Source organism: Myodes glareolus, chromosome 1, assembly GCF_982192425.1.
Source record: "Myodes glareolus chromosome 1, mMyoGla1.1, whole genome shotgun sequence".
In the NCBI taxonomy this organism is placed as follows: Eukaryota; Metazoa; Chordata; class Mammalia; order Rodentia; family Cricetidae; genus Myodes; species Myodes glareolus.
Genome location: NC_142026.1, coordinates 123,732,977 through 123,754,120, shown reverse-complemented (window position 1 = coordinate 123,754,120; position 21,144 = coordinate 123,732,977). Strand labels below are relative to the sequence as shown.

Sequence of the window (21,144 nt, the reverse complement as noted above, 5' to 3'; positions counted from 1 at the left end):
AGGAGAATTCTGGGATGGAGGAAGCTGATTCCTCCCACTCCTGCCCAGATCACCGAAGCAGCAAGATGTGATCTGCCCCACTGAAAAGGTACTGAGCCACATGGCTAACATAGATAAGAACAATGGTTAATATAAGTTACAAGAACTAATAAGAAGCCTGACCTAATGGGCCAATCAGCTTTGTAACTTACAGAGATCTCTGTGTGATTTTTATTTGGGACCTAAACAGCTGTGGAAACCAGGCAGGACAGAAACCCCCAACAAGCCTGGCCCCTCATGTTACACCAGACTTCAACCCTTACGTTGCCACATGGTCTTCTGGCTTTCTTAGAGAATCCCATGTTTGTTCTGTCTGGAGTTTTTAACTTGTTTTCTTGGGTTTTTAGTTTATTTCATCTTGATTTTTTTGTAGTAAGAAAGCTGCCACCCAGCTTGCTTAACCCCCAAAATAACCACAAAAAAATTGTATTAATTTAATTACTGCCTGGCCTATTAGCTCTAGCCTCTTATTGGCTAACTCTCACATCTTGATTAACCCATTTCTATTAAATCTGTGTATCACCACATGACTGTGACTTACTGGCAAGATTCCAACCTACGTCTGTCTCAGGCCAGAGATTCATGGCGTCTGCCACACTTCCCTTCTTCCCAGCATTCTGTTCTGTCTTCTCCACCTATCTAAGTTCTGCCCTATCAGGCCATGCAGTTTCTTTATTGATTAACCAATGAAAGCAATATAAATACAGAAGGACCTCCTACACCATTTTTTTGTGTGTGAGATTTGTTTGCTGTGAGATAATCTTTTTGTACATTTTATCTTCACCAGGGCACCTTTAATAAAGAGCTGAATGGACAAGAATTAGGCAGGAAGAAGTTTGAGGGAAATTACAAGAAGACAGAGAAATTCAGGTGAGTGAATCTACACAGAAGGAGTTGGACATAAAGAATGAAGGAGAGGTTAAAACCCACGTGACAGAATGCAGATGAATAGAAACAGGTTAATTTGTTATATGAGCTAGAGGGACAAGTCTAAGCCAAAGCCAAGCTTTCATAATTAATAAAATCTCTGCGTCATTATTTTGGGTCTGGTGGTCCTGAAGAGAAAGTGCTACTGCAGTTATTAGAGGTGAGGACATTTCAAGAGTTATACAGCAGAAAATACACATTCCAACCTTCCCTAGGCACATACATAGACAGAGAACACTGTAAGAGAAGAAGCATTTCAGTGGGTTTGCTGCACTCATATTCTCTTCAGAACAGAGAAAGGAGCAAGAGGTGGCCAGGAAAGACAAAAAAGAGAGAGGAGGAGGTGGTGGATGTTTCCAGGAGGTCACAGTGATCCTCTGAATCCCAGGAATATGCACTCTAAATTCCTCAGAGTAAGGAAAGGATGGGACAGGGAGGAATGCTCAGATTGTAAATGGCCATCTAAAGGACTTCACTGGTGCTTTATCCCTCCAAAGGACCAATGCATCTCCCTGAGTAGTGACAGAAATGAAAGGCCCAACAGAGCAGCTGTGGGTACACTTGTTGGAGAAAAATTAATTTTGTTTCCTTACAGACTTTAGATTGTTGACTATACAGACTACATCTGAACATTTCTAAGGATATACAAATAGTTTTATAGGTTAAAAAAGGAAGGGTAAGCTAAATACATTTTAAAAATCAAAATAAGGCTGAGTTTAAGCTTTTGAAACCAGAAAGAAAGTAGGAGGCTTGCTAAGATATTTACCGGCTCAAAGTTGGGCAGTACAACATCTTCATCTCCGATGACGAATGTAATCATGCTGCAGACATGTATGGCGTGTCCCACTGGGGAATATGCATTGAAGAGTAGCATATGCCTCCTAGAGAGAGTGAACACTGTGTGAAGAGGGAGCTTCCTCTGCCGGATGTATTTCTAGCATTTTATATATATTTATATATATATATATAAAAGTGAAGCATTTTATATATATTTTTAACACACATGGGATAACTACCTTTGGATTTCCACTCGCACCCTCTGATATCATGAAATCTGTGTTTTACTGGTTGCAGAAGACAGAAATAATTAGACCAAAATGACAAACTTTCACACACTGAAGATGCCTCCCACATACTGTGCTGCTAAAGAGGATTCTGGATGGTTTTCTCATGTGAGTATAGAGCCTTGCTGATTCACAAACACATCATTTCACATGCGTGAATTCTCTCCTTCCTATCTAGTGTCTGTAACACTGAACACAGACACTTTCCTCAGTTACTGGCCGTTTAGATTGATATGAAGATGCTTGTAATGCACTTTTGGCTTAGGGTCTACGTGGGAGATGCAACTGTAAGATGCCCCCTTTTAAAGCCCTTGTCCTTAGTGTGTCGCCAGTTCTATCAGTGATTCTCAACCTGTGGGTCATGGCCCCTTTGAGGGTCGAACTACTCCTCTCAGGGGTTGCCTAAGACCGTTGGAAAACACAGATGTTTACATTTTGATTTATAACACTACCAAAATTGTAGTTCTGAAGTAGTAATGAAATAATTTTATGGCTGAGGTCACAACAGCATGAGGAACTGTATTAAAGGATCATAGCATTAGGAAGGTTGAGAACTACTGAATTAAACAGTTTTGCAGAGTTAATTTGATTTGTGGAGAACCTCTCTATACCACATCTAGACTAAAAAAATAATGATTGATTTTAAAAAATTTTATTATTTTCTAGTTTTTCTAGGTTCATAACACATTGTTTTGGCATTTAATTTTGTTGCTTGGGATCTGCCTTCCGCACACAGTCCATAACTTTTCACTTATCACACACAACTACAGAGACTGAACTTAAGGGGAAAAAAAAATCAAGTAAGAATTTTTTCTGTTTGAAATACAAAATGGTCTCCTTAATTTTATAAACTAAAATCAGGAAAACACTTCCATTGTATATAATTTTCTTCAAACAGAAAATGTGACGTATTTGCCTGGTTTTACCATAATTAAAGATAATGTCTAACAAAAACAACACAGGTGAAATTCCAGGTAGGTGGGAAAAAATTCTCTTTTACAATCTAAATGGAATGAAATCAAACAGAAGTCTTGCTAAAGAGTAGTGAGATTTATGAGAACACAAGAGATATTGGTGATACAATCATTTTAGAAACCTCTGGATTAAGCAGGTTTAGGCCATGTTCTTTACATATTCATCCCTAGAACTCTCAACAGTGACCATCCAAAAAGAGCATCCAGTGTGGTCCAGAGAATGTCACTTATTGGTAGGATTCTGTCTCTCAAGAATCCCAATGATGGACAGATGCCTAGTTGAATCACTTGAGGGAACAATAATGTAGAACTGCTTATTCCATTAGTCAACAGCCTAAAAGACTCAAACAAAGGAAAATGAAGTCAGAGCCTACCCAACAGGCAGGCGCACCATGGCAGCCTTCGTAGCATAGGTGTGGATCCTCAAAACTGAACTGAGAGGCTTCAGGGACTTCCAGGTGATGGCTTCGGCTGTCAGGAGTCCAGGCTCCACATGGGGACTGTCTTTTGTTAAGGCTTTGGGAAAAGGGAGATGTGTTGAAATGTGATTGTGGAATGATAGCCAGCCTCCACTTGCATTGCTTTCTGTCCAGTAACAGCATACATAACCGTGAAGGTGGATCCTAAAGGCATTCCTGAAATGCCAGGTGCTAAGTATATAATTATGAGAAATAGCATCTAGCTTAGCCATTGTGCTGCCTCCCTATCCCATTCATTCTTCATAACCATCTCCTCAGATAGAAAAATTAGGATGAGAAAATTGAGAAAAGGAGGACGTGCCAATATATTTCATCATAGTCTGCTACTATTTTTTATCATCTCTATGTGCATAATTAGAATGTCTTCACAGATACAACTTTAATGAGAAATTATATAGTATACAGAATAATAAGAGATTTCCAAGATGGTATTAAAATCGAAATATTTCCTTGTTCATCTAAATGTTTGTCTTTCAAATTCTAAGATCCTTTGAACTTAAATAGAAGTCGCAAAAGAAAAATTTAATCAAGTAAGTTTTTCTTTAAATGTGCATCAGTAATAAAGCTTCATAAATGACTGAGAACATAATGAATTTTGTCTTTTTTCTAAAAAAACCAAAAAACTCTGAAGACGAAGGCACAAGGTCACAGTATTCTCATGCATGTAAAATTTCAATGTCCTGGAACATAAGGACTTCAGAGCACTTTGCTAAGACATATTAAACTGAAATCGCTAAATTTTCATAAGTTTATTAAATGAATATTTTTGGCACCTGTTACACAATATTCACTATACAAGACAACTAGAATTCGAGAAGAAGCATAAAACCTCTCACCTTTAATAGTGTCAGAATACTCAATTCTTAAGAATTTGGGAGATGTTTATTGAACAACTGTAATCTGTGACATGGTTAACTTGAGTTAAAGATGATCTTTAATAAAATAGGCAAAAGAATCAAAGAATGATCACATAGTCAGATGGCCCTCCAAGCAGGGAAGTCCCCCCACTATAGGAAGAGGCAAGGCACGTCAGATGACCTGTCTAAACAGGAAAGTCCAACAAACTAAAGGAAAAGGCAAAGCAAGTTAGGGCCATGGGAAGTTTGTATGAAGAAATGAGGCCAGTCACTTCCCAGTGAAAACAGCAGCATGGCTTTCAACTGAAAATAAATGAGAATAAGAGTAGTAAGTGAAGCCAGGCAATGGCGGTACATGCCTTTAATCTCAGCACTCGGGAGGCAGAGTCAGGCGAATCTCTGTGAGTTCAAGGCCAGCCTGGTCTACAGAAAAGTTCCAGGACAGGTTCCAAAGCTACAGAGAAACTTTATTTTGAATAACAAAACAAAACAGAAGAGTAGATGTGAAAGACTTGAAGAAGAGAGACTTCCGAGTTTACTCTTCTGTGAGAAGTGGGAGAACAAGTTATCTAGGGACTGCCTGCAGAGGGGGCCGTGCTGAGAGCCGCGTTCCTCAGTGTTGAGTGGGCAGGCCAGGAGGGCTGTCCCTTTTCCCAGTCATATTCAGATGCTCTTTTGCATCCAAACATTTGACAGAGAGTTGAATTTAATATTGGGATGCTTCTCAGGAAAGGGTGATGGAAAGAGGTAAGGGCAAGTGTGTTTACTAGCCAGCACGTTCAACCTATAGTTGGGTCACATGTAGCTTTATGTAGCTAACGATAGCTATGCCTGCAGCCCAACAAAAAAACCATTAGCATACTTAAAACATGATGAGATTTTGTTTTTGTTAAGTGGATTGCATCTTTCCCTAGAATGGACTTTGTAGATGTCACTATGCCAAAAGGCTGGGCATGTCTGGTAGGGTGACAAAAGGACATAATTGCAGTGATTAGTCAGAGAACTTATACAGGAGTAGGAGGAAAAAGGTCACAAAAATGATGGGCATATAAAGAATGGTATAGCATAGATGGATGGAGAGCTTGACAGAGTCAAGAATTATAAGGCTGGGAGTCTGAAGAGAGCAAACTCTGAAGAGAGATTTAATATAATAATTATATTTAATAATATAATTTTATTTAATTTAATATTTAATGATAAAAATTTATTTAATTAATTCAAATTAGTCTGACACTAGCATTAACATAATCCATGGGCAACACTTCCATAAACTTAGTCTCTAACCCAGAAAGATCTCTCTAACTGAACATCACCACACTGAGGAACAGGGGACCACAAGTCACAGAAGAACCCAGAATGAGCTAAAAGAAAAGATCATTTCTGATCATTGTCAGATAAAGTAACAAGGAAAATAAGAATGGTGACAAGTAGAGGCGAAAAGAAAAGCAAGACAGAGCATGCCAAAGACCTGAACAAGAGACTGTGACCAAGAAAGAATTGGTGGCAGAGTCCCTGGTGTTGGAGGAGCAAGGGCAATAAAGGTGGTGGCAGGTGCAGTTCCTTGTAACTCTTGACAAACTGCAAAGAGATAGTTTCATGCCCTATGGACTGAAAGTCTTATTGTTACATGTTCCCTAGCCCACCCGTGCTCTGGGCATTCCGATGATGGCACTCTCAGAAGCCTCTTACCTCCAGACTCCCCCCAGCGCACCAAAGCGGAAAAGCAAACAAGCAGTTCAATAGGCTTCAGGCTGTCCACAAACAGATAGTAGGACACACGTTCCTCTGAGAACTACAAGAAATCAGACAAGCCATCAGGCTTACCAGTCCATTCATCCTGTCAGGCATAGTGTAGTTCACACACGGTGAACTACATTCTTACTGCATTCTACGAACCAGAGTCAGTACATTGCAAGTCTAATAAGATGAAGTAAATCAAAGCGATAATCTGTAGCAGCTGGGTCTTGGACCTCAGAGAGTCTTGTTGCTGAATTAGAAAACTCTTCTCCAGGAACAAAAATAGGGAACCACCAATTCCAGGAATAAAGTTGTGAGAAAGGGTGCAATCAGAGGGCAGAAGGTCAGCTACAGGCAGGCAAGAAAGCACAGACTGAGCACTGTAGCGAATTAAATTGCCTAATAGGGATTCATTTATGCATTTTTCAGAGTGTTGCATAGGAAAACAAAATAAAACAGAAAACTCTTTTTTTTCATTCTTCTCACAAGATCTTCAGAAATACAACCTCGGCTTGCTGATGTTTAGGGTGTTTTGTTACAGAGATACAGTAAAGTGATTGGTCACATCAGAATTCTTTGAGAAGACAGCCATATAGAGCTACACGGTTAGGACTTCGGTGCGTTCTATAGAGAACTATGAGTAGCCATAATTCCCAGGAAAATGAAAAGCAGGATGAGTGGGCTGCCAAAGGCACAAAGTTTGTAGGTGGCAAAGCCATGGTTGAAAACAAAGCTTGACTCCAACAATGTACTCATGACTATGGCCTTGTTATTGCTTCTCAACTTCACAGTTCATTAATATAATTTTGAACGATGACAAATATAAGCACATTCAACAAATCTAGTTGTCACTATGCTGTAGAAGCATGACCATGTATGTTATAGACATTTGGGGAAATAAACAAGTTGCATAAGCATGCCACTTTATTTTGCTAAATTGACATTTTTTAAAAGGAAAAATAATTATTTACCATCACTTAAAAAAAAACACCTTGGAACAAAGAACATTTGACCATGCCACTACATATACCCATACATTAAAAACGTTGATGGTTTTCAAAAACGGTGAACTCTAGTTAGTGTCAGCCAACATTTACCACCATTTACTGATAGGTAAAGTGTCTTACAGGCATTGTCTTAACCATATCCCAACCATGTGGATGACTCTGGGATACAAACTAGTAAAGCATCACTTATGGTCTGGATAAAGTTTAAAAAACTGAAAATTGATGCATCAAATTTAAGATATTTAATTTAGAATGTTTTAGTAAGGTCATTCTTGGATGTAGGATTTCCCTCTGTATGCTGTAAATACCACTGATCAATTTTTAAAAAACTGTCTTGACCTGCGATAGGGCAAAAGAGTGGAGTTAGGTGAAAAAAACTAAACTGAGAAGGAAAGCAGAGTTTAGAAAGAAGCCATTTAGCCCCGCGGGAGACAGACTAGAACTTTACCCAATAAGTCACAGCCACATGGCCATACACAGATTAATAGAAATGGGTTAAATTAAGATGTAAGAGTTAGCTAATAAGAAGCTAGAGCTAATGGGCCAAGCAGTGATTTAATTATTACAGCTTCTGTGTGGTTATTTTGAGAGTCTGGGAACTCAGGAAATAAACAAGCAGCCCCCCATACAACAATTCTTCATGAACCTTATACCTAAAAAGGAAAGTTTAATGAACTTACCTTGAATTCTGACTTTTGAAAATTAAGACAATAAGAATTTGGCTTATGGAAAACATATATGTGGCTGAAAAGGAGAGCATTTATAAAAGGTTATTGCCATTAGATACAAAACTAGTATTACATGTTTAGCTTCTTAGACTTAAATAATTATAGGCAGAAAAACTTCTTCAAAAATTGCTTCACTTGTTGTTCTAAAGAGACAAAATTATCTCAATGGGAAAAATCTACCTTAATTAACAAGTGTTTGAGAAGGAACTAAGGCAGGTTTTATTGGGGTTTTGTTGATAATGTGCTATAGGATGTATATTCAATGCATTCAGGCAGCAGAAGGAAGCAAATGCAGATCCCCACAGCCAGACATTGTGTGAAGAGAGAGTCTAAATAGGAAGTCTCCATCAGATCCCTTCCCTCAGATATCGGGAAACCCCAAAGAAGACAGGAAGGAAAGATTGTAGGAGTCAGAGGGTATGGAGGACACCAAGAGAACCCTGCCTACCAACTCAACTAAGCAGGGCTCACATGAGTTCACAGAGACTGAAGGGGCAAGCATGGGGCCTGCATGGGTCTGCACCAGGTCCTCTGCATGTACAATATGGCTGTTAGCTTGGTGTTCTTGTGAAACTCCTAACAGTGGGAACTGGTGTATCTTTGACTCTTTTGCCTATTCTTGGGACTCTTTTCCTCCAATTGAATTGCCTTTTCCAGCCTTGATATGAGGGGTTTTGCCTTGTCTTAACATATCTTGTTTTGTTCTTTTTGGCTGTTGTCTCTTGGAGGCCTACTCTTTTCTAAAGGAGAGAGAGAGAGAGAGAGAGAGAGAGAAAGAGAGAGAGAGAGAGAGAGAGAGAGAGAGAGAGAATCTGGGGGAGAGGGGAGGTGTGGCGAGCTGGGGGAGGGGAAACTGTGTTCGGGATGTATTTATTATATGAGAGATGAATCTATTTTCAATAAAAAGAAAAATTGTATTTGATATTATGCTAGTTCCCAGCTGATACCTACTTTCCTTTTTTGAATGATAGTTAAGAATCAAAATATCATATGGTCAATGTATAAAGATGCAGAAGCAAATGGTGTCTATACAGTAACACAGCTCAGGATTTATTTAGGAGAATCTAGCCAGCTAAACGGCACTTAAATACTTACTGAAAGCACACACAAAAGTCTTCAAAATCTAACCATATTTCTTTGGAAGCACCTTCATTTATTGCTACCAAGTCCTCCTGTGACTTGTCCTGTGTCGCTGTGGTCATGCTCATCAAATCCCTTTCTATACTATGCGCCTCAGGTGGGTGGGTGTCACCCAGTGAAAACTCTGTCTGTTCATCTGGGAAGAGGAGAGGACACATATGTCAAGCATATCTTACACTGTTAAGTGACAGACTGCTAAAGTATGGAAAAATAAATGACAGGAGTGTTTCAAATTCAAGTTCTATTTATGGGAAATCAGTGAGATAATCACTTATATGTAGGCCTAAGGTTTGTGAAGGTATAGTTCACACACTCATAATTTTATAATACAGATCACTTTTTTTTAGATCACTTTGGTAAGTTTGGGAATATGTTCTTTAGAAATTATCAAGCTAAGACAGATATAATTAGTGCATGTGCTTAAAATCTGCTACAGAAATATTTTGGGTTTTTTTTTTTTGCCTACTACTCTCTACGCGGATCTACGGTGGACAGTGGGAGACTGTGTGCGGGTCGTTCTGCAAGTCGCAGGGTGGTGCTGACTGACGGTATACAGAACTACATGCAGTGCCGGGCGGGAATCGAACTCGGGTCCTCGGGCGGAGTGGTCGGGCGCTCTGCCCACTGAGCCATCTCTCCTGCTGGCAGAAATATTTTGTAAGGGGCAGTCCTGGGGTTGGAGAGATGACTCAGTGGTTAAAAGCACTGGTGGCTATCCCAGAGGTTCCAAGTTTCATTTCTAACAACCACATGGTGGCTCACAACCATCTATAATGGAATCTAATGGACTCTTCTATCTGATGCCCTCTTCTGTCATGCAGGCATGCATGTAAATAAAGCACTCATATAAATAAAAATACATACACAAATAAATCTTAAGGAAAAGTTTAGTCAGGCAGTGGTGGTGGTTGCCTTTAATCCCATATCTCTGTTAGTACAAGGACAGCCCAGTCTATAGAAGGAGTTCTCAGACAGTCAAGGCTACACAGAGAAACCTTGTCTTGGAAAGAAGAATGAGGGAGAGGAGCAGGGACAGTCAGAGCGCAGAAGACAAAGTGAAAATGTGACAGGTCTGTTGCTCCTGGTGTGTTCAGCCAGCCCTTTAACTACACACAGTGACTATAACCACAGTTTATATTTGTCAAGTATTGTCACAAAACTCATAGAGAATCTTGAACCAACAATCTAGATACATGTATGTGACATTTCTTTTGGATATGAGTCTTGACTAAGTCTTTAGTTCATAACAGTACTATGATTACAACATGCATGTGTTAAAAGGCGAGACCTGTGGACACCCACCTGTAAACTCAGTAACCTTGAGGTTGAAGAGCTTGAGGCCAACTTGGACCTCAGTGAGTTGTAGGCCAGTCAGGGCAATTTAGCAAGACCCAGTCTCACATGAAACAGAACAACAAAATAAAACGATCACACACATTTGACTCACAGACTCTCAATTGCATGCTCCTTTATATCTATTTCAGTTTGAACTTAACCTGTGAAATTGTCCCATGTTCCTAGTCTGGAGTAGATGAGAACTAGTAAATCACAGGAGAAGATGACGTGGTAGAAAGGAGAACTATGCTTGTTTAGAAGCAGGATTTTTGCATGCTTTGTTTTCTATGGGAGAGCAAAAGCATGAGGGAAAGACTAGTTTACCTTTTCCAGGGATAGTCTGCGATACAAGGTTACCCTGCAAAGTGAAAATGAACAATTGTAAGTATATACATGACAGTCCAAATTAGGAAAGTAGGCAGCTGTTTAACGGTGTATAGGAAGCATGAACCAGGAGGGAGACAAGGAGGACTTTTATGGCAGAAGGATGTTCCACTTTCTAAGTTGTCACATATACACAAGGTGTGGGCTTAATGAAGCCCTTTACACTGCTGAGATGTGGAGAATGCATACTTCACAGATACAAGAGAGTTCACAATTTCGGATACATCTTGCCTGATTCGGGGTTGAACCAGTACCTGCGACAGGTGTCCTGTTAATATGCTCATCTCTCCTTGGCTGGTGCTTGCATTTAACTCATTTTCTACAAGAGGAGGAAGCATGGATCCCAGAGGTGTCCCTTTCTTAACGACAGATTGTACGAAATGCCTAGTGGAGAAAAACCCACAAAACTTCTGTTGCTGCCACTTCTGATTTACAGTGACTAGTGAATACATTTAGTTTTGTCAATAAGAATAGGTTCTGATTCTGTTCATTTTGTTCTTATCCTTTTACAAGGAAGTTTTTAAAAAGCACTTCACCTAAAACCTCTGAAAAACATTTTATACTACTTTCTAGACCACCGCTGTATCAGTCGATGTATTGTACAAATTTTCGAGAGACACTGTTTAAAGATGGGAATTGTTGATGATTACAGCATTAGTGGAATTAGCAGAGTGTGTGTGGATGAAACATTTTGCTGTGGGAAATCTAATCCTAAAATGTAAGCATTTAAGCTTCTAAGTGTGACTCTCATATTCTTTACCCAAGTCATTTCCTCAAGAAGTCATTGACATGGTTCAAAATAGCATTATTGAAACACACATTTCATTGGTACATTAGTTGCCTATCAGAGTATATGTATTTTATACTACTGTTTCTAATATACAGTCAAATTCTACACATATAGTAGGGCATGGTGGTGCATGCCTTTAATTCCAGCAGAGACAGGTGAGTGCCCAGCCAAGAGAACAAGTTCTAGGTTGGCCAGATTCACACTGTAAGACCCTGTCTCAAAGGCAAAATAAAAATACTTTTTACTCATATAGACTTCATGAACTAGGATCCCACCATGTTTGGTTAGATTGAATTCTCCTACTTTCATACAATTTCCACTAGAGGGTAGCAGAAACATATTTATGAAGCTCCAATTGTCTCATACAAAACCATGAGCCAGGAATGAGCAAACATGCTGGTCCAGCCATGGAATTTCAACGACAGAAGTCATTCTCCCTGGAGATTGCCCTTACGCTGATATGAGAAATATGATTGTACTGCAGAACAGGTCTAGGACATGTCTTCCATAGAGAGTGCAATGGCATTCACATGACTTTGCCTTTGGCATTTTCACAGAGTTTGGATTTGAGAATGAATTGATAACAGATTACAGTGCATCATAGATTAGTGGAAGGCAATCAAGTGACGGTTGTCTGTTCCTGGGTATTAGAATCTTTATCTATTTTAATCAAGGAGCAAAGAGAAGTTACAGAAAATCAGGTATAGAAGTAACTCAGGGAACCTGAGCTATGAATCAACCCATTTTTGTACTTATAAACATAGAGATGCTTAAAGGCTAGGTATGATAATATAAGCCGTAGGAAAATGTGTTATGGTGTTAAGCAGCTACAGTTTTTACAGCCTATACAATCTCTGATTAGTATGCAAACACAGTCATATGAAAGATCAAAAACAACAAAATATATTTGAAAGGCAAATTGAAATCTTAGATATACTGAACAACGCCCAGCATCAACTGGACTGAACTAAGGCGTGCCTAGGTAATTAACTGGTAAAGTATCACTTCTGGGTTTGTCTGGGAGGTGACTTCTGAAGGAGATTAACATGGGTATCAGTGGACTGAGTGGGAAAGTTCTGCTCTCAGTGTAGGCAGGCACTGTCCAATCAGCAGTAGGCCTGCATGGCACACAACAGCTGAGGAAAACTGACTTTAATTTCTTGTGCCTAGACCAGTAGCTCTCAACCAGAGGGTTGAGACCCGTATAAAATACCTTGCATATCATATATCAAATATCCTGTTTATCAGATATTTACATTACAATTTATAACAGTAGCAAAATTACAGTTTTGAAACAATGAAATAATGTTAGAGTCACCATAACATGAGGAACTGTTTAATGGTTGCAGCATTAGAAAGGTGAAGAACTATGATCATGGATTATTCTGTCCCTGCTCATGGACATCACAACCCCATGGTCTCTGCTCTTTGAACTCCAAGACTTCTACAGCAGCACCCAATAGCTTCAGCCAAATGGACACCATGCTTCTGCTTTCTGTGCTTCTAAGGCGTCAGACTTGAATAGCTTCACTAATGGCCTCCCTAGTTCTCTAAATGGAAGTGATCTCTCTTAAGACTTCTCTACCACCACGACCACGTCGCTGATTCTTCCCAGAAATACCTTGTCATCCACAGAGTTACCAGGCTTCTATACCATTGCTCCAGCTCTCATCTAGTCATACATATGCTGGTTAGCTTTCTCTGGAGAACTTTCAGTATAAAAATAATTGGAAAACTATGAAACATTAATTAAAAGAAAAAAGAAGAAAAAAACAACAAAAATAAACAACTCCTCCAAGCATGACAGAAACACAAGAAAGGGTAAAAGATGTCGATAATGTGCCTAATATGTTAAAAATTAAACAAAGTAAGACAGTGTGAGCTAACTAATTTATATTTTTAAAAAAAAAGGTGTCTAATATATTAAACCTAACCAGAGTAAGACAGTGTAAGTTAACTTATTAACTGGCTTTGGTATAAAGAGTGCCTAACAGTACAAAGTACACTGAGTTGGGCATTTAAATTATGACAGCTGTTTTTCTTGTCAGTTTCTATTTCTATCATGGTTACAGTCCATGGCATATCCAAGGAAAGACTGAGTTATATCGGAGAGCATATACATCTACCATAGCCTCTGATGAGTAATATTGTCAACTTGACAGGCTCTAGAACCACCAAGGAGAAAAACCACTGGGTATGTCTGTGAGGAAGTTCCTAGATTGGGTTAAATTGAGGTGCTATCACTGAGGGCAGCATCAGTTCACATGCTGGGGTCCTAGGCTGAGTGAAAGGAGGAAGAGGTTGAGAACTAGCTTCCTTCTCATCCTTTTTGGTCCTGACTGCAGGTGCATGGCCCTTGTTCTCTCTCAAATTCATGTCACTATGAAGGCCCAAAAATGTGAGCCTGTTTCCACATTGACCAAAGGTCAGAGAACTTGAACTTACTTCTAGTCCTTCAAGGTTTCTGTGCTTCTACCTCAAACAAAGATCCCACCTAGATTTAGATCAGAGTTCTGCTCTCTCAAGGTTATTGTCAACAGTTATGGCTAAGAGCCAGACCTTGTATTTCAGGAATAGAGAAGTAGATATGTTTCTAACTCAAACAAAAGTCTATGGATCCAACTAAGTTCCACTTCCCTTAAGGAGATAACTTGGGATCCAACCCAGGAAGTGGTTTGCCTATAGAATGTTTTGGTCTAGGGTGTGTGTGTGTGTGTGTGTGTGTGTGTGTGTGTGTGTGTGTGACTTGCTTTGTTCTAGCAACAGAATGTTTAACCTTGGATGTAACATGTGACCTTCAACTGGTATGTTCATTTCCTTGTATCATGTTAATGCTGTTTTTTGGCTTACTCCTGCCTTTTGGGGTCAGGGGTACTTAAAGCAATTGAAAATTAAATGTAGGTGAATTCCAGTACTCACTCAAACTCTCTTAATATTATTCTATATGTTCCTCTGTTTTAGGATTTTCATTCGTGTCTTCATATTCCTTACTAATATTTTCTAAATCCCCATGCCTCTACCTTATCAAGAGATACTTTTGTCGAGGCTGGTACCTGACATGTCACATGCATGCATAAATATGTGTATATGTATTCCTAAATATATAAATACAACCTGTTCGGTTCATATAATGTTATTGTCTCTATATGATTTCTAGGCTGACCACTTGATTTTAGATAACTATTGGAGTGGGGGGACTCTTTCCTCAGGAAGACAATTTCTCTTATTAAATGCTCTTATAAATATTTTCAAAATTTAAAATACTTTTAAAAGTACCCAATTAAGCCAAATGTACAGTTACATGTGACTACAACTATCAAATTAGAGGATAGCAAAAAGTTTCTGAATGACTTAGATGCCTCAAAATATTCAATATGTAGGAGTATAAGCACTTGTCAAATACTTAGTAGTGTGTTAAATATCAAAATTTTACAGTATTGATACAAACCTTATATTCAACTGAAAATGCAAAAGGGATGGAAAATAAATCACACAATATTCTTTCATATCTAGCAACCTAACAGTAAGAGAAAGGTATAGAAATAGATACTTGGAAGGTTTTCATACAGAAAGGACGTAAAAGCCAAAACCAAATTGTAATAGCTCCACAGGTTGTCCTCTTGGGGAAGAGCTGGACACATGGCTTCACAAAGGGGGCAGGAAGTGCTGTGCTCTGAACGGGAGTACATCTGAAAGTCAAGTTCCTGTGTTCAACCTCAGCCCTGAGGCAATGGGACTAGGCGTGGACCTTCAGAGGCCTTTAGGATGAAAGCAAAGTTCTTAAAAATGAGACTTGTGCTCTGGGCAGCAGGGTTCCAGGGAGTTTGTGTGTCACTTCCTGCACACAAGGCAGCAGAAAGAAGCTTCCATAAGGAAATGGGTCTCTCTACACATTAGATGTGATCTTAAATCCCCGGCTCCCAGGACCAAGATATACTCCTGTCACTTACAATCCACAAGTCTATGACATTTTGTTTTCACAGTTCGCACTCAAACAGAAAAAGGATGCCCAGAATCTGGATGTTGCACAGCTACCTAAAACAGTGGACATCACTTTGGAGCTGAGTAGAGGTGGGAAGAGTTTTAAGGAACGTTATTAAATGCCTACATTGCTGTTTTGTTAAAATTATTTTGGTACTAGACCATAAAGAGCAGGAAAGTGTAGAGGAAATGCTAATTTCAAGAAAATGTAAGTGATTTTCAATATTATTTCAGTGCAAATATGGGAGAGGGATAAAGAGAATTCTTAACAAAATGTTAAAGTCTCAGAAAAAATGAGAGGCTACTGGACAATAACAGAAAGGCTGTTACTGTTACAAAGTGAATAGATTATTTTTGTGTTCTAGGATTTTGGGAGTAGTGAGTGAGAAAGAATTTCCAGGCAGCGCATCAGAAGCCAAGGGCAATAGACAACCCCATCATTAAACTCCCTCCCTTTTTCTGCTGCTCATGAGATCAACTGCTGATTTCCGGTGTTCAGTACAACGGGGGAGCTAGCCTGCTCACAGAATATCCTTGTAGACATTCAAAACCACTCACTTCTAGCCACAAAACCCTAGGGTATGTACATTCCTGCAAACTTGTTCTGTAAAGAGCCATTCTACAACCTCTACCAATGCTCCTGGGACAAAAGGGCACATTTAAGATGAAATTGATCCCATTGTGCACAAATCCTGATTTCAGGCACCAGTTGCCTATGGTTTGGGCTGATGAAACCACAAGATCTAATTTATATCAGATGAGGAGATAGTTTAGAAGCTTCACTCTGAAACTTCTCCCAATTAACATCCACTAACCCACAAAAATGCTGTCTCAGTCTCCCTGCTCTGATCTCATTCGTGACTTCTGTTATCCTGTTTCCTAGCGTGCACACTTAATCTTACTCTGTGGGAATTTCACACACTCATGGAATGCATTTTGATTATATTTACCTCCACTGCCCTCCTCCATACACCTTTAAAGTTCCACCTCATAACCTTATGCCCCTTCTTTTTGTTGAGAACCCATTGAGTCCAATAATCGCTGCCCCTGTGTATGGTTATGGAGCCATCTGCTCGGGCAACCCACCAGAATTCACATGAGCTAAGAAAAATGATTTTCTCTCCCTCAGCAATCAACAACCAATAGCTCCTCAACTAGGGATGGGGTTTGGTGAGCCTCTCTTACCCACAGTGTGATTTTGACTATTTTTATCTTGTGCAGTTCACCATATCTGGGACATCTTTGGTATAATAGTCATGTACATTTTTGCTTCCATTTCTAAATAAGACTTCTACTTGCAGACATTCTGTATCCATACAGTTAGTTTATCAATAAGACTAGGAGGTCATAAAATCTTCCCACAGACAGAAGTTATCAGATCAGCATCCCATACAACCTTTAACCCATTTAACCATATGTAACTTTTAACCTATTTTACCATATAACCCATGCAATGTCTTTAAAAATAATTTCTAACAAACCCAATCACCTGAGGGTTAGAATTTCATTTTGGGGGATATAAAACTTTTAAACTATAATAGTCATACATAAAAATATATAAAAAATCATGTAAGCATGAGCTATAAGGCATCCCATTCAATAGACTGTGAGAATAAGCATATATATTTGACCTCAGTGGTCTTCAGGCATTCTGCTGGTAAGTGTGATTTTTAGCCACATACGTCACAGACACACTGAAGAGAATGTCACATACTTACGTTTCTGTTGGAATCGTAAATGGAGTCATTCTGTAGTTCAAAAATGGGCTTGAAATCTCAAGGAACTGCTCAGGCTTCTTCGGTACAGTATCTGAAAAGTTCCGGTGGGGAAGTGAGGGGTATACTCCCAGAATCCTCCAGATTCTAAGCAGTGCTGGTTGGAGGGCGTGTTTACCCAGGGGTTTCAATAGAGTTAAACAGGAATGAACAGAGACATTTTTAAGTGAAACGGTTTACAGATCTTGCCAATGTTAGCTTTCTTTTGTCTATAGCCAGTTTCTTTTATGGAGTAGAACAGTGAAAACTCAAATGGTGAAAGACAGACAAGTCTTTGTATTTGCTAATGATTTAATGGTGACTTTCCATATTAATTTTTTTCTTTAAAAAACAAAAGTGTCCCTCAATTAACTTCCTCAGCACAACCACGTAGGACATGTTGAGGAATGTGAGCTCGTTCATGGGACTACGGAACTATAGTGGAAGAAGAAGCAGGAAGTGCCAGGAATAGCAAGGAAATAGTGGGTTGAGATTGGTTTGTGGGTATGCGTAAGTGTTAAGTTAGTTTAGAAGTAAGAAACTGCCAATGAGAAAGGAGAGTAGCACACAACACCTCAGTGAACTCTGAAGTTGAACGGGATAAGAAACAAGGCTCAGGTAGGTAGCCACGTCCCACTGATCATTCTGCACTGTCCTTCAGAATGGAACTCCCTTCCCATTTTTGCTAATTTTTTACTTTGCATATTAAGCCCAAAAGAAAAAAGAAAGACAAATACATGATGAACCCTAGCACAGTCCACTGTCACTCTGGATCCACTGGACCAAACACAGTACACATACTTGAATTTTTTAGATACATAATTCGGACATGAGTCAAGTAGCTTTGGGTGCAGGGCTGTGTGGCTTACCTCCGAACATACGGTTCTCCATGGGAGACACTGGTAACCCCAGAGAAGTGTAAATTAGACTGTAAGGCAACATGCGCATACCTTGAGCTTCATCCGTTATGACCGTTTCCTTTTTTTGGCGAATGAGTTTCCAGGGAGGTAAGGGAGGAGGTTTGGGGGGTGCCACAAGGGGACAAGACCTACTTCTGGTCACCAGCACAGGGTGGCTACAGATGTGAGAAAGCCCGTATTCCCTAAGTTTCTCTGCAGAATTCGCCTACAAGATGGAAAGAAGATTTGAACTGAATCTTTCATCACCTCTTGTATCTAAAAGCAATACTTTTGCCAATATAAAAAAACGGGGACACCAATGTTTCTAGCCCTTAATAGAAACAACACCAACATTTCTATTTATTAATTTATATAGTTATATATGTTTATATATTATAACATATTTATGTCATAGTATATATTATATCCATATTTATATTTATTAAATTATTAACATTATTTTTATAAGTGTATTAATTTATTGTTTGCATCTTTAAGTTTTCAGGAAACCACATTTGCTTATTGAAAAGAAAAGATTAAACCATTTGTGAGCTTAAGTTTCAAAGAAAATATAAAAATCTGTAGGCAGTATTTTGTAGGTTAGAGATGTAAAACCAGTTTTTATTAGCCAAAAGTTTTTTAAAAAAAACTCACTTGCAATTGTTATTTAACATTAAAAGTGTTTTAAAATGTGTTCAGTCTTGCAAGGTGACAAGAACTGGCCTTATCTACGATAGCTTGTAATCTCTAACAGGGAGATTTTCCTCAGGAAGTCCCTCCATTGCTGGAGACAATAGAGGCATTGACAGCGCGGATAGGAGCTGTCCTGACAGATATGTCCCAGAGTCAAACATTCAGTACTAAAGTCGCTTTCTTTGGAGTACATCAGACCACTATTTTAACATAACTGTAGCTCCTAAACGCTGTCTGATGTATATTGTAGCAGAGAGAGGCAGATAGACAGCAGCCAGAGACAGACAGAAACAGAAAGTTCAGTTGATCCGTACTACAACCACACATTGCTTTAACATTTAAAGTAAAATAATGAAATACCAAATACACTAAAGTCAGTTCCTCCAGGAACCATTTTCTTTCTAGTGATTTCACAAGATTAGTTTCTATAATCATGGTATAGATAATAATCCAAACTTAAGAGAAAAATGATACCCTGATTTTTAAAAGTACCTAAAAAGAAAAGTTTTTTTTCACTTTTTTATCTTATAGACTCTTCCAATTTACTAAAAAAAAAATCAGAAATTTCTGTAATTTGTAAAGTAGCTTAAAAACAAATATTTCCCTATGCCATCTAAAGAATAAACTTTTCTTTTCTTAGGTGTTGGAAGCTATCATGAAATCAAATCACTGCCCCAGAGTAATCCACTGGAAACTCGGGAGTGAATTTAAGGGCAGTCTGTGATAAGGATGGGTGCTGGATCGCATAAGGTAGTTTTTGATGATTTGCTCTATTACTCTGTAGTCTCCGTTACTTCTTAACCAAATGCCAGTCGCTGACTTTGTGTGTTGATCTTAACATGCTTTGGGGCTGTAACTTTAGCCTCCATTTTACAAAATATCAATAAGGAAGAACCATTTTCTATGGATTTATGATTTAAAAGGTATACTTATATTCTCTATGCTAGTAGATATTTACAGGGGAACTAGATCAACCTCACAGAAAGTAAACCTAAAAGAATCATCAGATGGGATAGGGGACCACAATACTCCAGACAAATGGTGACATGTGGGAAGGGTCCTTCGTAATCAGGTTACTGACAACAGTTTGATTACAGAGTCTTTGGCACCTTAAATCCTTTATGGAACCCAAAGGAAAGGTTTAAACTGGTGTGTGGTACACATTTGTTTCCAGCACCGAGGAACCTGAATCAAGAAGATCACAAATTCAAGGCCAACCTGAGCTACATAGCGATACTGTATCTAAGGAAAAAAAGGGGAAAAATAAAGCTTTGTGAAGAATATTCTGTTCTTAATTCCATAACTAGAGTTGCTTCTGAAACTTCTTTACAATTAACCCAATCTCTGTTAGTTCCCAGAACAGGGGTCTATGTGGCAGCCTTGCCCTTCAGACTTCCCAAAATGACCTCTGCTTTGAACACACCTTCTCCTATTTGCTAGCATAACTTCTTAGACCTCAGGTTAAAGACTTAGCTTCCTTTAGGAAGACCTCCCTAGCTTCCCATTAGGGGGAAGATCCATGTGTCCTGTCACCCCACATTGATTTCCCCCTTATTTATATAGGTATTCATTTGTGCCATTACTCCAACAAACACAGTTTACCTATGTACCTAACATACTCTCTGTTATAACAGTTTTCTAATTATTGTTGTCCCCTTAATTATAGAATTGGAGCTTTGTGGTGAGGAATTTAGATTATGTTACTCATCTTTATACCTTAAGATCAGAGCATATTCCCTGATATATAGTTTATATTATTATAATCTAAGAATTAATGTGCATTGAGTGCTACAGTTTTAATAAGCAGTTCGAGTATCTCTTGGATATGAGGTGTGACACTCCACAACATATGGTTGATTTGCTTTTATGGTCCATACGTTGCGTCTTTACCATCTAGAGCACCTAAAATGGTACCCATGGTTCACATGAAGGAAGAGACCATCAGGCCCGCAGTAGACACGAGTCTTGGCTTTAGAGACACTTTGGGCATGCATTTGATTGTAGGGAGCTGCTGATTTCCAGAAACTGGGAAAGTTCTGAGTCTGTTATTTAGCCACAGCTTCTGTTACTTAACTTTGAATTAAAAAGAACAGAACCTGCCTCTGTCCCTATGCTTATGCTAGCTTCCTGAGTTCTATCATTGTTATGTTCCTACTGTTATGTGGTAGACTTTGGCTGGTAATAATGGCTTCTGAAATGATGGTATTGTGCTCTCAGGTTAATCTAAAAGATGAACGTGACACATGGGGAAACAGCGAACCTATTGGAATACTTATTTTTCAAGCTAATTCTCATTAAAATTTTAAAAATCAACTCTAACACGAAGGATATTTATGTACAATTGTATCAGAGTGCA

The 21,144-nt window shown here is 38.9% G+C and overlaps 1 protein-coding gene across 11 annotated transcripts in view; it reads right to left on the bottom strand.

Moving 5' to 3' along the window:
- Positions 1–21,144, bottom strand: part of Adgb (androglobin) — a 105,653-nt gene that overhangs the window by 38,191 nt on the left and 46,318 nt on the right. For all 11 annotated transcript variants that reach the window (XM_048425172.3, XM_085688520.2, XM_085688521.2 and 8 more), the window contains 9 exons: positions 18,147–18,321; positions 17,161–17,251; positions 10,926–11,055; positions 10,612–10,645; positions 8,908–9,088; positions 7,765–7,828; positions 6,030–6,132; positions 3,379–3,520; positions 1,733–1,847 (listed from right to left, as the gene is read on the bottom strand). In XM_048425172.3, the coding sequence (XP_048281129.1) occupies positions 1,733–1,847; positions 3,379–3,520; positions 6,030–6,132; positions 7,765–7,828; positions 8,908–9,088; positions 10,612–10,645; positions 10,926–11,055; positions 17,161–17,251; positions 18,147–18,321 (1,035 nt within the window). The remainder of the gene's footprint in view (positions 1–1,732; positions 1,848–3,378; positions 3,521–6,029; positions 6,133–7,764; positions 7,829–8,907; positions 9,089–10,611; positions 10,646–10,925; positions 11,056–17,160; positions 17,252–18,146; positions 18,322–21,144) is intronic.